This window comes from Heterodontus francisci, chromosome 17, assembly GCF_036365525.1.
Source record: "Heterodontus francisci isolate sHetFra1 chromosome 17, sHetFra1.hap1, whole genome shotgun sequence".
In the NCBI taxonomy this organism is placed as follows: Eukaryota; Metazoa; Chordata; class Chondrichthyes; order Heterodontiformes; family Heterodontidae; genus Heterodontus; species Heterodontus francisci.
This window is the reverse complement of record NC_090387.1, coordinates 73,454,275-73,471,731: the sequence shown is the minus strand read 5'-3', so window position 1 is coordinate 73,471,731 and position 17,457 is coordinate 73,454,275. Positions and strand designations below refer to the sequence as shown.

At 42.2% G+C, this 17,457-nt stretch overlaps 1 protein-coding gene across 1 annotated transcript in view; it reads right to left on the bottom strand.

Annotated features, from left to right (window-relative positions):
• The window catches only part of LOC137379055 (protein Daple-like), a 73,305-nt gene that overhangs the window by 20,917 nt on the left and 34,931 nt on the right, over positions 1 to 17,457 (bottom strand). The window contains exons 4-6 of the mRNA XM_068049668.1: positions 5,652 to 5,729; positions 5,495 to 5,548; positions 4,208 to 4,267 (exon numbers count right to left, since the gene is read on the bottom strand). Of these exons, the coding sequence (XP_067905769.1) occupies positions 4,208 to 4,267; positions 5,495 to 5,548; positions 5,652 to 5,729 (192 nt within the window). The remainder of the gene's footprint in view (positions 1 to 4,207; positions 4,268 to 5,494; positions 5,549 to 5,651; positions 5,730 to 17,457) is intronic.

Here is a 17,457-nt window from a genome sequence, read left to right as displayed (position 1 = left end):
TGTACTGTATAGACAGAAGTGGTGGATTTTAATGAGGTGTGTTTTGAAGGAGAGGGGTAGCAAGGTGCAGAGATTTAGAAACATTCCAGAGTGTGGAGCTGTACTGGCTAAAGACTCTGTGCTAGAATGGGATGCAAAAGAAGCCACAGCTACAAGGGTAGAACATTGTGCTGAAAGAAATTGCAGAGGTGCAGAGTGGCGAGGCAAGGCTATGAAACGGCTTGCAGATGAGAAGGTTTTGAAATTCATGTAGAGAGATTGGGAGCCAATGAAGGTTGGAAAGGATAGGGATGCAGCTTTTGATGTTGGAGATTGTGAAGGGCTAAACTTAGGAGTCTGGCAGGGAGAGCTGTAGATAAATGTTTTAAGAGATGAGGTAGATCCAAGCATCAATGTTTCAGCGGTAGAAACAGGCAATGTAGGTAGCAGTTAAGATGTGGAGTTTGAAGCTCAGCTGAGATCACACAGAACAGAGTTTCACACACTTGGTCAATCTCTGAATTAAGTGCCAAAATGTAGAGTTTATGGTGAGGTCTTACTGATGTTGAATTGAAAGAAATTCTTGCGTTGGTGTTGGGATGGTGATGGAGAAGTAAAGCTGGGTCTTGTCAGCTTGAATGTGTAATCTGACCCCATAGCAACATGTTGCCGGGGGACATCATAGAGACGAGGAAAAGAAAGGAGATGCAGCCTTCAGGCATATCCCAGCTATTGTGCAAGGAGAGGGGATAAATCATTACAAGAGATATGCTGGATTTGTTGGTACAGAGGAGTTTGAAGTTGGCTGTGTCAGATGCTGTATTGACATTGAGGATGGAGGGATATTGCACCTCTTACACTTGACCCCCCAGGATCCAAGGCCATGGAGAGGAAAGCCCAAAGTCAGGAAAGTGGAGAAATTAAGTGTTGGGAAGTAGGAGTCAGAGTGAAAAAAGAGGGGTGTGAAGGCCTGTCAGGGTTGGGAGCAGCAAGTTTCAGGATCTCGGGAGTCCTGCCTGGGCCTGTCACTGGGCCTGTGTCAGACCTCTCACTTTTCCAACCTTCCCTGAGTTTTCTGCTCTAACTAAGCACTTAACTAAAATGGAGATGGAGGACTTGGGGTATGTCATGCTTACGCATGGAAAATTATGAACTATATAATGAACATAAAACAAACAAACAAACCCAAAAACAGACACTTTTCCTGATAAAAACAAGATGGAGTTGAGATATTGGGTGACCTTATCCTTTATTGCCAATACACATGGAAACTATGAGAATCCTGAGTCAATCTTCATGTCTGGACCAGCCTTGCAAAAAGTATGAAAATGTAAATAGCCCATTCTGTGTTAATGGCTACCTCTCTTCAACAAATTGGGTTAACAATAGCATAGCATACACAGTGTTTCCAAATTCAAACTCAAATGGAATAAAGATGGGTGACACCCAGACCCCATTGTCTAGCAAGGGCCCCACCATCAGACACCATTTATGAGGACAATGATAAAGAGAAACTATGGTCACATGACAGAAACCAGGAAGTCTGAGTTTAATAAAAGTATCTGCTGGCAGACAAAAACAGAGAGCCAGAGAGAGGTTCCATCTGCTCCAGCAGAAAAAAAAGGACAGTGCCTGAGAACACCATTTTTTTAAACTGCAAGTAAGCAGTGACCGGAGGTGGCTTTGAGACTCCCTACCTGAGAAATTGTACCAAGGCGTTTGACATTGAATTGTGACTGAGATACCAAAAAACAAAGTCTGCAACAATGCATTCGCCCTCCTGAAACTTGCCAAGTTTTGTCTTCAGTGAACCAGGGAGAAGGAAAAACAGGCCTTCACAGTTTTTTAAATCTTCACCCCGGGGAAGAATGCAAGGTTTACAATGAACTCTTTTAAAAATCATCAGACTTAAATGCATGTTAACTTCTAATCTCTATCTTTTCGTGTGTGTGTGTCTTTCTGTGTGTGCATGTGAGCGTCGGTGAAGTTGCGAATATTTTCGGGTATTGTATAAACATATATCTTTAAACTTGCGAAAAAACCTGTCATTTGTCTGTTGACTAAAAATGCGCAGGGGTTAAAACACACTTCTAATAAAAATGCTGCCTTTGGTCAGTTGAGAGATGAAAAAACGAAACCACCACGATCATTTCCCACCTGTGCGTAACAGGTATGATCAGAGCTTTCAGGAAAACAGGAAATATGTCACTGCAGCCCAACAGTGAGAGAGCGCCCCAGACCTGGAGTTATTCACAGGTAGACGAGAAGGGAGTTATCCAGCAGCAATGTGAGCACCTGCTTGCAGGTAAGGTGTTAGCCAGTAGATGCTGTATCTCTAATCTGACTGGCTGCTGATTTGTCTGTGTTAGGAGTAGGCCATTTAGCCCTTCAAGCCTGCTCCACCATTCAATATGATCATGGCTGATCTTCTACCTCAACTTCACTGTCCCACACTAACCCCAAATCCCTTAATTCCCGAGTATCAACAAATTTATCAATTTCTGTCTTGAATATACTCAATGACCGAGTACCCACAGCCCCCTGGGTAGAGAATTCCAAAGATCCGCATCCTTTGAAGAAGTTTCTCCTCATCTCTGTTCTAAATGGCCGAGCCTTTTTCTGAGACTGTCGCCCCTCCCTGGTTTTAGACACCCAAGCCAGGGGAAACATTATTCCTGGGATTTACCCTATCGGGCCCCTTAAGAATTTTACAGGTTGCAATGAAATCACCTCTCAGTCTTCTAAATTCCAGGGAATATCGGCTTAGTCTACTCAAGCTCTCTTCATAGGACAATCCCCTCATCCCAGAAAATGCTCCCTCTAAGGCATGTATATCCTTGCTTAGGTAAGGAGACCAGAACTGTACACTTCAGGTGTAATTGCCCTACACAACTGCAGTAAGACCTCTTCACCCTTATGCTCCAATCCCTTTGTACTGAAGATTAACAAACTATCTGCTTTCCTAATTGCTTGCTGTACCTACATATTAACTTTCAGTGGTTCATGTACAAGGACACCCAGGCCCCTTTGAATACTAACATTTCCCAGTCTTTCACCACTTTTATAAAAAAAAAAAATGCTTTTCTATTTCCTTCCAAAGTGGATAAGTTTACACTTATTATATTTCATAAACCAGTTATTCGCACAACCAGTCTGTGTCCCTTTGCAGTTCCTTTGCATCCTCCTCACGGCTTACTTTCCCACCTAGTTCTTTATCATCAGCAAACTTGGATACATTGCACTCAGTCCTCTCATATAAGTCATTGTTGATTTGTAAATTGCTGAGGCCCAAGCATTGATACTTGTGCTATCCTACTTGTTACAACCTGCCAAACTGAAAATTACCCGTTTATTCTTGCTCGCTGTTTTCTGTCCATTAACCAATCTTCCATCTATGCCAATACATTACCCCCAATTCCATGAGTCCTAATTTGTTTTTTAGATTACAGAGATACAGCACTGAAACAGGCCCTTCGGCCCACCGGGTATATGCCGACCAACAACCACCCATTTATACTAATCCTGCATTAATCCCATGTTCCCTACCACCTTCCCACCATTCTCCTACCACCTACCTATACTAGGGGTAATATATAATGGCCAATTTACCTATCAACCTGCAAGTCTTTGGCTGTGGGAGGAAACTGGAGCACCCGGCGGAAACCCACGCGGTCACAGGGAGAACTTGCAAACTCCGCACAGGCAGTACCGAGAACCGAACCTGGGTCGCTGGAGCTGTGAGGTTGCAGTGCTAACCACTGTGCCGCCCAAAATTTTGTGTAATAATCTCTTGTGTGGCACCTGGTACCAGTTATCAGTCAGAAGTCCGATCATTGGGCTCTTTTTATACATGGGCTAATCACAGTGCTCAAAACAGACAATGATTGTCAATTAACATAGCTTTGGCAGATCTGAACTTGGTTATCCCTAATTTAACAATAAAGCTACAGTCTCACTTCTTGTACTGTATCATATGGAATGTACCGGCCTTATTCCAATAGGTCGCCTTTGGATTGACTGCCTCACTAGCTCTATTCTGTTAATCACAATAATATACAATTCCTCCAGTTCTACAGCCATTGTATGTCACTAAAGCAGATTGAGTGTTTCTGAAACTTGTTAAAGCAATGTCCTTTTTAATGTGTTAGTGTCTACAATTGTAATTCTATGTAGTGACAGGATTGTTGAATCCTAATCCTAATGCCTGAATAAGTGAGCTCTGACCTACCATGTTTGATTCCAACATCATCTCAAGTGTGTTCATCAGCTGATCAATGTACAGGTTTTTCTGAAAGGAACAAGAAATGTCAATACAGAGCAACATTCTATGAAGAGAAGGAGGGTTTAGGAAAAGGTTTTTCACACTGAGGAGACCCATGTGGCCCTGAGTCCTAGCATCCTGTCCCTCAAATTGCATGTGGCTTAATCCTATTTCCACTAATATTCTGGTCCTAGAGGTTTGGAAAAGGCTGTTCTTACTGCTGTTATCTCAATGGTGAATAAATCCTGTCAGACATATTGTTGCAAGCAATTAGAGACCAATGCAAATTAAAGGGAATGTGGATTTAAACTTTGCATGGAGATTCCAGGGTATGCACCTGTGATCCAACCTTGATTTAGGAGAGTTGGAACAAACAGTGGATGACGGTTAAAGATTTTTTCAAAAGTATGCCTGAGGTAATGGACTGAGTTTGAGGCAGTCTCAATCCCAATTCTTAAGTGAGTGTAATTTAACAGAACATACCTAGTTACAGTTCAAACTGGTACTTGGTTTATTATTGTAGGAAATCAGAAAGTTGTAGTTGTATTGCTGCAAGAGGGGCATTCTTCTGTGATTCAGGCTTAATATATGTTCTAGGAGCACAACAGCTGGAGTTTTGCCCTGCACCTAACACATATTTTGACTTGACCTGATGGAACAGTAGATAGGGAGTTATAAGCAGCATTTAAACACTGATAAACCTGAACTGAGAGTGCCTGGTACTGTCAGGGAGTTATGCCCTCTGTCTGATGTACATACTCAGTATTATATGAGCAACCAATAGCCACTTTTTAAATTACAAAACTGGCACAGACCACGAATACACAGCTCGCTAGCCATCAGCAACATAAATGTAACCTGCCCGACCCGTCGTCTTCTAGTGGCAATGGACAGAAACTTTTTCTTGGGGTTGGTGTCATGCCACTGGATTTGCCAATTCCAGTTCTGGGTAGTGTCTGATGACAGATTGGTTGGCTGGAAATGTGCAACCCCGGGTGGATGGATTAATGTTATTCTGAAACTAGCTGAGCCAGGCAGAATTGCCTTAAACTTGCTCCCCTACCCCTCATCACTCCATCTTAGCTTACTCAATTGGATCACTTGAGCCCATAAGCTGAAGTTCAATTTATTTACTGATCCTCCTTCACAACCCAGTGACCAGAGCAGCCAGCCTTAATGAATAGTTTTGGCTTTGCCTGGATATAGTCTATCACCGGAATGTGTATCCCAAGGAAAGATTAAAGGTATTTTTACCACAGTTATGATCTGATCTCTATTTTCAGATAATCTGGCTTCATCCAGCACCTCCTGTAAAACAATAATTTTTTTTACAAACATTTCTGTAGTAACATTGAATATCACTGCTATCGTCTCTCTTGTGTGCACACGCTCCCTCTGAAATGCAACTTACATGAAGGAACTTTGCCTTACTGATCATGTCTTCAACAATGTGTTCCTGCTGACATCGCTGATTCTCCAGTTTCTCAATCTGGATTGAAACAAGAATGAGAAACAGTTGGGTGGGTTTGGGTCAGGTGGGATGTTAAAATGTAAAAAAAATCTCAAACCTGAACCCAGTCTGTCTAGAACCACCCACTTGTGGCTTTAACAGAGATGGAATGGAAGGGTGGGTGACAAACCCACTCTTGGGAGGGGGGGGTCGCTCATTTAAGTATTTTAATGTGGCTGCATGCCTCAGATTTTTAATCTCTTCCACCTTTTAACATTGGCCGGCCAGGATTCCTGAACCTCAGGAAACCTGGCAGCTAAAGGGAGGCGAGGGCTGTTGCAAGGTAAAGGTAAGTGCCTTTCCAGCACTGCTTGTGAGCCAGGAGGAGCAGGAATGCTTTCCCCCTTGACCTAAGTAAACCCGTTCCCCACTCCATGTGATCAGAGCCCCCTTCTCTCCACATCCTTTCCCCCCCCCCCCCCCCCCACCCCCCCCCACCCCACCCCCAGCCATCGCTGCCCTCCCAGGATCACCCTTGAGCCTCCAACTCTGCCCCGACTTCTCTGCAACCACCCATGGTCACCTCCCAACCCTCCAAACAACACTGTACCCACACCCACCATCCCCTGCGATCTCTACCCCAAACAGCAGAAAATCTATCTGTTCCTAGGCCTCAGCCTCTTCTGGAGTGTTTGTCACCCAACATGGAGCCAAGCCGGTCAATCAGGCTGGCTTCTGTCCGAGAACCTGTTTTTTAAAAAAACACACATGCTCCGGAGTTAAAACTCATAGCATTCAGGGAAACCTGGCCTTCTGCGTTCCCAATTAGAGGTCATCCCTCTGGAAAAGAAATTCCATCCCAGTGAATACCAGAGGCAGTGTGTCTGATTGGTGATCTACGCTTCAGTTTGAGTAACCCATTATAACAAAGCAGTGCCCGAAAAAGGCTGTTTGACAGAAATCATCAAAAACGGTGTGTTACATGTGACCGCTGGCAATGAAGAGGAGACGTTGCAGACATTCTAATGAAATGCAGTGAGTATTCTATACATATCTGCTATGCCTTCTCTAAAGAAAACACAAGTGAAACTTGACTTGTCCAGTTGTCAGACACTAAATGTAGCTCTTGCATAACACACCACAAATTCTCTATAAATGCAGTCATGAGGTGCAAGGGGGCACAATCTGGGGAGTGCATGCATGGAGTGCAGAGGATAGATAAAGAAAGAACTGACTTGCCTCCTGCTCATAGAACCTGAACTGGAAAAGGAGACTCTCCCTTTGCTGCTCCTGTAGTGAAATTGAAACACACGTTATGTACAGACCGAGCAGTGCTGACTGCTCCCACTTTATTATACACAGACCTTTTATACAGCGACTGAGCAGTACCAACAGTTCCTGGCGTATAATATACAGACCAAAGAGTGCAGCAGCCAGCCCCCAGTGTATTCTACACAGACTGAGCAGTACCGACAGCTCGCAATGTATTATATACAAACTGAACAGCTTTCAGTGTACTGCACACAAACCAAGCAGCGCTGCCAGTCCTGTTGTATTATACACAGACCAGACAGCGTCGACAGCACCCAGTGTATTATACTGTTACAACCAAGGCGGAAGGAGTGCACTGTTTGTTCTAGTTCCACTTCTCCATGGGTCATAACATATATTTAAATTTTTTCCCATTTACCAATATGGTCAATCATAGACTCCTTTTATCCCAGAGTAAAATACACCAACCAGGTTTCTTCAATAAACAACAAAATTAGCAGTTTATTATAAAACAAGTCATAACCAGTAATGAAGTAAAGCATAAATACACAAATTGAAATATGAAAGTTCTCTTTTTACCTTAGCCACTAACAGTCGCATATACCGGTTAACTGGAAAAATAAATGTATTTTTGTTTTTAGAGCTCTGTTACAGACACAAAAAAACACTTGGGCTGAATACTTCTTCATTCTTGAAGAAACAGCAGATGAGATATGTTGTGTTCCAAAACTGGCATCCAGTCAGACCTCTGAGTACACGTAGATGGGTCACTGGGATCTTTTAGAACAGTTCTTTTCAAGTGGCGTTGAAATTTAATTTAGCAGGCTTTTCTTTAAAGACAGGAGACAAGATGAGTTGGCACAGTGGACTTCTTAGTCTTTTAGAGAGGTGCTGGAAAGCTGAGCTAGGTAGTCGTCATCTCCTTCCTTGGGAATTCTCTTCTCTCCTTGGAAGTTCTCTCTTTTTTATACAGTTGAACCCTAACTCAAAACAATTCAAAAGCGAAACCAACAACAGGAGATCAACCTCCATCTGTCACATTTTTGTAAACAACTTCGCCAGGTATCCAAAGTTCTCTTGTTTATTAAGCTGGAAGTCAGGTGGTTTCCCAGAAAGGCTTATTTTTCTCACAAGACCCCTCCGTGCCCCTTTTTAAAAAACATTTCCAGGGACTGTTTTTCAAAGTCAAGTGGCCTTTACATGACCCCCTTTTGAAAATCCCAAAGTTTAACATTTCTTCAATCTTCCAAAAATGAATCCTCAAAAAATATATTTCTCAAAACACAGAGGCACTTTTGTAACAGTACATAGACTGAATTACACCAAAAGCTACTGGTGTGTTACACAGACCCAACACTGCCAACAGCTCCTGGTGTATTATACACAGATCGAACAGTGCTGACAGCTACCAGTGTATTACACACAGACAAAACACCGCCAACAGCTCCTGATGTGTTATACACAGACTGAATACCTCCCTGTGTATTATACACAAACCCAACACTGCCGACAGCTCCCACTGTATTTGCATAGGCCAAACAGCACCAACAGATCCTGATGTATTATCCACAGACCGTGCATGCGAAAGCTCCCTGTGTGTTATACACTGACCAACCAGCTCTCGGTGTATTACACACAGACCAACAGCTACTGGTCTGTCAGTGCCTTGATGGCTACATAGGTGCAATCGATTCCCTAGACCTGAGGGAATCCATCAATGGTGGGAAATCCCAAACCCTCTGTGACTGCGCTGGCCCATCTGTATCAAAGTAGTTGTCCCCTGCCTTCCTGATTATGGCATCGTAACCTGCCTGATGGCATGATGAGCTGCTGATTGTGAGATGCCACTTAGGTCAAGATCCCTGGAACGAGCTGGTTGCATAGAAATTTCTGGTAACAGTGACCTTAATGGCTGCGGGTAAGGGACTGCCATGGGGGCCACAAGGGCTCAGGCCACTTGGATCAGAGCACAAATGTCTGTGACCGTCTGCCTGGATAGGCACAGCCTCCTACAGCACTGGTGCTCTGTCATTTGCAGGTAACTGACTCCTGGGCGGTAGACCCTATGTACTGGGTAGTGCTGCCTTCCCCTTGCTGACCCTGCTGTGCTCTTCTGGCCTCCTCTTGTCCATGAGGTTGCATCTGCTGAAGCTCATCCTGGCTGTTCTGTCCAATGTCAGAGTAGCCTGATCCCATCTGAACTCCTTCAGCTGGGGTTCGGTCACTCACAAAGCCTTCCCCTGCCAAGCCCTGCTGTCCAAGTGATTGCAGCAGCCTCATGTCCTTCTCCAGATTCGTACCACTCACCACTGACAAATGCAAGTCTTTCAGCTCCAGCACTGGCTACTCTGTGGCACTTTTTGAGCAGCTGAGTTTTATTCAACCATGATCTTATTGAATGGCAGAGGGCCCAAATGGCTTACTCCTGCTTCTGTTTCTTATGTCATTATGTACACAAACTCTACTGCGTCAACAGTTTCCGGTGTATAAAACATCAGCCGGACAGTGCCAAAAGCTATTATAGACCGACAGAATAGCTCCCAGTGTATTACATACAGAGTGAACAGTTCCCGGTGTAGTACAGACGGAACAGTGCTGACAGTTCCCAATGTAATACACAGTGCAAAAAGCATCAACAACTTCCAGTGTATTATACACAGTCCAAATAGCATGAGCAGCTCCTGATGTATTATACACAGACCCAACCGTGCCAACAGATCCGATGTATTATACACAGACCAAGCAGCGCTGACAACCTCCTGTGTATTATACACAGAAGGAACAATGCTGACTGCTTCCAGTATATTATTACATAGGATATACATCACAAAAGCAGCCCATTTGGCCCAAACAGTCCACGCCAGCATTTATGCTGCATTCGATTCTCCTCTCATCTTTCCTCAATTAAATCTATCATCGTAACCCTCTATTCCCTTCTCCCTTATGTGCTTGTCTAGCCGTTCCTTAAATGCATTGTTATGCCCACGTGGTGTGACATGGGTGGTTCCCTACTGGTCAACTCCCCACCTGACTGCATCATTTGTATTTGTATTAAGGATTTAACTTCTTGGGGTTTTATTTTTTAAATAAACAGACAGCGATAGGTTTTCATGTAGGTTTTAAAAACAGCAAGTCAATTGTTTTTTTGATCAATACACTTTATTCTGACATTATCAAAACCTGGTTCACTCGAACACAAGAAATAGGAGTAGTAGACCATATGGCCCATCGAGCCTGCTCCGCCATTCAAAACAATCATGGCTGATCTTAGGCTTCAAATCCACTTTCCTGCCCACTCGCCATAGACCTCGAGTCCCTGAGAGACCAAAGATCCGTCTATCCGAACCTTAAATGTATTCAACGATGGAGCATACACAACCTTCTGGGGTAGAGAATTCCAAAGATTTACAATCCTTTGAGTGAAGTAATTTCTCCTCATCTCAGTCCTAAAAGATCAGCCCCTTATCCTGAGACTGTGCCCCCATGTTTTAGATTCCTCAAGTTACGCATTTGCTCACGCACATACACATAAGAAACAGATAGAGAAGGGAAAGAGGTTGGTGAGTTTTAATGGGGGGGGAGAATGGTTACAATGAACCTGTTGAATTCTCTTGAGACTCAAATTCTGGACAGTTGCAGGTCTGAGATGATTGTAGACTTCTCTCTTGATTGAAGGTTCTGTTGAAGATGCTGGGTCACATCCAGCTCTTTCTGCTGTATAATGTAGATGTCAGTTTTTTCAGCAGGGCAGGTGCTTTCTCTCTTGCTGGAATGCCACCTGTTACAAGTAGCTTCACCTGGGTCAGTCTCTCCATCTCTAGCTGTCTTTGTTTTAAGGTAAAACCATGTCACCTCTCACCTCCTGTTAGTAGACATTCTGGTTTCTTTCCCATGGTGATCACACAAACGCACCAAGGCTACTCAGGCAGCACCTTCCAATCCCGCGACCTCTGCCACCTCGAAGGACAAGGGGAGCAGATGTGTGGGAACACCACCACCTGCAAGTTCCACTCCAAGCCGCACACCATCTTGACTTGGAACTATATTGTCCTTCCTTCACTGTCGCTGGGTCAAAATCCTGGAACCCCCCTACCCCACATGGACTGCAACGGTTCAAGAAGGCAGCTCACCACCACCTTCTCATGGGCAATTGGGATGGGCAGTAAATGCTGGCCTGGCCAGTGACGCCGACATCCTTTGAGATGAATAAAAAATGGCCCAGATTGTGGCTATTTCACACCTGCTTTGTTTCAGAGGAAGACATTCAATTCTTATATGTTTTTGGGATAAGTGTAAGATGGCTTTCATTAATATCTTTTGACTTTGAAGATTTGTCCTTTGTCAGACTGTTAGAATGCACAAAAGGCTAATCTGCTTTTTCTTTGGCCATTTTGGACCATTGTTCACTTTTTTAAAATAAAGGTTCATTTTTTAAAAGATAAAGTTCATTTTTTCATAACTGTTCAGAGTTAGTCCGTGAACGTTGTATCATCACACTTCAGATGTGTGTGACACCTCCCCCAATGGGAAAAAATGAAATTCCTTGGATTTCATTTTTAAGTTGTTTGTTTTTTAGGGGGTTTAGAAAGAGGGAAAAAAGAAACTAAGACAGTTTAGGGCTACACCATTTTACACATTCATTTCATTCACTCCTCAGGCTTGTAGCCTATGTTTTTCATCATCCTTCCTTTGGATGAAGTATCATTTTTTTTAAAATTGCATTTCTTTTGGTTGTGTTGTCAAATGGGGTTATAGTTTCCTCAGCAGTGGTTCCAGCACTGATCCTTGTGGAACACCACTTCCCACCTACTGCTATGCTGAATAATTACCCTTTATTCCCACTCTCTGACCTTATTCATTAGTCTATTATGGGACACTTTTATTGAACAGCTTTTGAAAATCCAGATAAATTACATCTACTTCATTATCATTGTCTACTCTGTTACCTCTTCAAAAACTTCAATAAGGTTGGTCGAGTAAGATTTTCCCTTTTGAAATCCATGCTGACTATTCATTATTATATTTTTTCTTTCTCAATGTTGTTGTATTCTGTCCTGTAGTAGACATTCCAATATTTTTCCTACCATTGATGTTAAGCTGACTGGTCTATAATACCCTGGGAATGTTCTGTCCCCCTTTTAAATATAGGAATTATATTAGCTATCCACCAGTCTTCTGACACTACATCTTTTTCTAATGAATTATTTAAATATATGTAGTAATGCCTCTGCTATATCTTGGCTAGATTATTTTAAAATACATGGATGCAATCCATCCAGACCAGGGGTTTTACCCTCCTTAAGTTTAATTAGTTTATTCAGTACATCCCCTTTTTTATTTTGGATTCTCGTTCTTGGCTGCAGAGGATGCTACCTATCCCCCTAATTAATTCCTTCATATTTTTGCCATCCCTCTATAGTCACACTCACAGAGGGAACAGTGATAAAATATGAAATGAACTGGAGGAATTATGAAATAAAAGTTAACTGTTGAACTGAACTACAAAAAATGGACATGTGCTCAAGACAAGATGAAGCAGAGGTCAGGTGACCCCCTCCTGTACTGCCAATAATAAACATGTTTGTCTGTTGAAGATGAAACCCACTATCTGCGTCTGCATTAGTTTTGGGGAAAACATTGAAATGGAAAACAACCCATTCCATGCTAGCAACTCTTAACTTCAGGAATAGAGCGAACAAAAATCTTTACAGACAGACTGACTCTGCAGCCAAGACGAAGATACGAGGTGTGAAACACCATCACTTCAGCAGAATCGAACACATTCAGATGCCATCATGTAACAATGGTTCCCATATCCTGGAACATTGTATGAATCACCCCAGGGGAGAGAGCCCTTAGTCACCTGACCGAAACCCCATCCTGACAAGCTTCTACTTTAAAAAGGTATCTCTTTTACAGGCACATCAATAAAGAAGGAAGGTTGTGATGGGAAGAGGACCATTAAGGGATAGATGGGATAATACCACTGACAACGATTTTGTTATAGACGGATGGGAAGTGGTGTGGGTGACTTCCACTTTTCACCTCTCAACTGTCCGCAGATCGTGTTTTGAAAATAGTGTTTTAGTCCCTGATTGTTCTAAGGGTCAAATAAATAGACAAACAATAGGTTTTCTTGTAGGTTAAAACAGTTACATTTTTTTTTACAAGATAACCAAACAATATGCGTAAGAGAGGCGGAAAACAGCCAGCGAAAGCCTTTTCAGCCAGAACAGCTGTGAGACTGTTTCAGTTAAGCAGAAGACCTGCTGATATTTTTTACTTACAGCAGCAGAGAAATTGCAAGGTGACTTTGGAAAGCCCCACTTGCGAAAGTGAACCAGGATTTCCACCATCAACTTCAGATTGAGGCTTGACCACAAGGAGCTTGCGACACTTCATCCCTTTCAAGACGACGAACATTCAACTGTACCACTGAAAGACTTCCTCCCAACAAGCTTCTAAAGGTTTTTTTTTTTAGCACAACAAACTCTTTGACAACAATTGTATGCTACCCTCTATCTTTTCTTGTGTGTGTGTGTGTATATGTGGGTGGCTACATGAGTGGGTGAAGTTATGCACATTTTTCAGTTATCGTCTAAAAAAGAAACCTGCGAGAAAACCTATTGTTTGTCTATTTATTTGACCCTTAAAACAATCAGGGACTAAAACACTATTTTTAAAACACTATTTGCAGACAGTTCAGAGGTGAAAAGTGGAAGTCACCCACACCATTTTCCACCTGTCTATAACACTTAACGTTACCAGTGGTATTATTCCGTCTCTCCCTTAATGGTCCTCTTCCCATCACAATCTTCCTTTTTATTGATGTGCCTGTAAAATATTTTACTATTTTGTTTTATGTTCTTTGATAATCTAATTTCATAGTTCCCCTTTGCCTTCCTAATTTTTTTTGACTTCCCGTCTAATCTCTCTGTATTCTTTCTTATGCACTCCTTTGCCGTCTATATACTTAATGTATGCCTCTTTCCTAATCCTCAATTGTTCTCATGTCCTTATTTATCCATGGAATCTCACTAGTGTTTAATTTGTCCTTTCCTTTCAGTATAATATATTTTTCCTGCACTCTGAACACAGTTTTAAATGTTTCCCATTGTTGTTTGCCAATATTGTTGCCCATTTTATTTTCCCAAGTTCTATTCTCAGCCCCTCAAATTCAGCTTTTCTCCAATCTATTAATCTGGTTTTCATCATACTTATGTCTTTCTCTAACATCGTAAAGCCTATTATATTATGGTCACTATTGCCTAGATGTTCTCCTTTTTAATTCTCTTACCTGCTCTGGTTTATTCCCATTACTAGATCCAATAGCAACTCTTCCCTTGTTGGGCTTTTTACATATTGGGTTAGAAAGGAGTGCTGTATATGTTGTGGGAACTCTATTCCCTTGTCCCCTTTACTTAATTCTTCTGTCCAATTAATATCAGGGTAGTTGAAATCCCCCATGATTATTCCATTTTTTAACTCAACTTTCTAATTTGTCTGCATATTTCTTCCTTCACCTTCCTTCCACTGTTAGGTGGTCTGTAAACTATTAGTGTGATTGATTCTTTATTATCTTTTAGCTCTAGTCATATGGATTCTATTTTTACATTGCTGATAGCTGTGCCTTTTTTCTACTGCCATTTTGTTATCCCTAATAAGTATCGCTTCTCCATCTCTCCTTTTTCCTCATCTTTTCTACATATGTTATACTCTGCAATGTTTAATTCCCAGTCCTGATTTTTCTGTAGCCATGTCTCAGTAATCCCTACCATGTCTGGTTCCTCCCAGCACATGATTGCCTCCAGCTCCCATGTTTTATTATGGACATTGCTGTTGTTATGGACAGGCAAAGGGTGTGGATGGTTTCCACTGTTCACCTCCCAAATGATCACAATCGTGTTTTGTTAAAATGATGCTTTAGCCCCTGAGTGTCTTAAGGTTCAAATAAACTTACAAATGACAGGTTTTCTTGTAGGTTTAAAAAAAAACTATTTTTAAGCAAATCCCTAAATGATTGCAACCTCACTCTCACACACATTCATCCACACATACATACACAAGAATAGATAGATAGAAACAAGTACGAGATAGTTTAAAGTCCCAAGTGAGGTAAGTGTTTGTGGTTTACAGAAGATTACTGAGTCTTCCTGGGAGTTAAAGACTTTTTTTTAAAAGAGTTGCAGGCCTTATTATTCACAGTCTTGAACTTGTGGAGGTATTGTACAGCTCCAGTGTTTGTAATACAGCCCAAAGCTGGTGGTGTGTAGTTTGTTACCTTCACAGATGCTTAGTTTCAAAGGCACTTTGTGATGTCTCTGCAGCGGTGGCTGTTCTTGGTCAGCAGGGTTCTTGTCTTGCCTGTTGGATCCTTCTCAGAGGCTTTCTGTGATGATGGCTTGATCTCCCCTTCTCTCTCTCCACATCTCCACTTCTGTCTCCAGAGAGCTACCTTTTTAAGGTAAAAATCTCTCGCTTTAAGTACTGTTAGGAGACGCATGGCCTATCCCCTGTTATGACTACACAGTAAGCCAAGGTATGATAACCATGGCCATCATTTGATGTTTGAATGGGAATCATTCTGTTATGATGTTGCTGCTTGACACCTTATTCATCTTGGTTTGGCTATTAGCCAGACTGTCTCCGGCATCCTTAGTGAATCCATTCATGTTGATCAGAGTCATTAATATGCTCCTTTTAATTTCAAAGGGGTTCTCCCCAGAGCTATTTCAGACAAGGTTAACAAGCCTCATCTTTGCAGATAAGTTTGTAGATTTCCAGTACAGGAGCGATCCCATGGTTACTACTCCATTTTGACTGTGTATAAGTGTCCATGTTCTTGTGATTTAGTTTAGCAATTGACTTTTCAAATTCATAATTCTTCCACTTCATTGTTTATTTCATCATGGCTCCTACTGTGCATGACACTGTACAGACATTTTAATAGGATTTTCACTCACTTTATGTTTAACCATCTTTTTAGACTCTTATTCTATAACTCGATTTATTCCCTTCCCATCAATGTCCTAGCTTACTTTATTCTTTGCCATGCTCTCCTTCCCTATTTTGTTTACATTTAGGCTGCTTGTAGATCCCTGCCTCCATCTTACCAGTTTAAAGCCTTTGCCACCTGCCTATTCATCCTTTCCGCTAGGACACGGGTCCCATACCAGTTCAGGTAAAGCCTGTCCCATTGATACAGATCCTTCCTGTCCTAGAACTGGTGCCAGTGTCCTATAAAAAGGAGCCCTTTAGTCATGTGTTAATTCTCCTGATCGGTCTGCTCCTATTTCAATTTTCACGTAACTCGGGCAATAATCCAGATTATTACCCTTGAGGTCCTGCTTTTTAATTTAGAGCCTAACTCTTGATACTCTTTCAGCAGGACCTCCTCCCTGTTCCTACTTATCTCACTTGTTCCAACATAGACCACAACAACTGAATTTATCCTCTCCCTTTCCAAGTTCCTCTCCAACCACCATGAGATATCCCTTACCTTGGTACCGGGTAGGCAACTTACCCTTTTGGATTCCCATTCTTGGCTGCAGAGGATGCTACCTATCTGCCTAATTATAGAGTTTGCTATAACTACCACATTTCTATTCTGCTCTTCAACTGCCCCAGACAGCCTTCTGAGCCATGGTGCCTTGGTCTGTTTTGTGGCTGTCCTCTCTGCAGTTTGTCTCCTTGTCCTCACAGGTAGTAAGTACATCTTACCTGTTGGACAGGGGCAGTGTCTGAGGAATCTCCTTCTCAACCTCTCCGAAATCCCTGCTACCCAGCTCCCTATCCTTTCATGAACCTGTTTTCCTCTGGGGTGTGACTGTATTCTGGATAAAACTATCCAGAAACTCTCCCCCCCCCCACCCCTCTCCCTTATGTGTCAGAGTCTCTCCAACTCACACTCCAGCTCAATGATTCTGAGCCAGAGTAGACATTTTGCTCAGGAACTCTCGCCGTCCACAAATTTCCACATTTTGCAGTCCAGGCACATAAGCTGCACTGTCATGTCTTAGACTAGCCTTATTTTATTTATTTAATCAATTAAAGTCTTTATTCAATGACCATTTGTAGTTATATTATGTAGTTTAACTCATTATGCTATAAACTTAATACAGTACTTACACTTTCCCAGTCCTAGTTTAAACTACTGCCCTAGTTTAGGGGGGAAAAAAGCCTTAAAACTCACTAACCAATCATTTACCTGCTTGCCTAATTAATGCCTCTGGACTTCAGCTCTCACGTTTCGCTGTCTCCCGCTCCTTCTCTCAGACCATTCCTTGTTTTATTGTAAAAGACCAGAATAGCACCTCTTTCCTCATTCACCAAATTCCCAAGTTAAGTAAGTACTCTGTCAAAGCAGTACTTAGTTGAACTGGACTTGATGCTACTTTTACTCAGTCCAAACAGCATTGACAGCATTATCAGACCAACAGCACCAACTGCTCTCGGTGTATTATACACAAAACAACAGTTGCCGTTGTACTAAAAA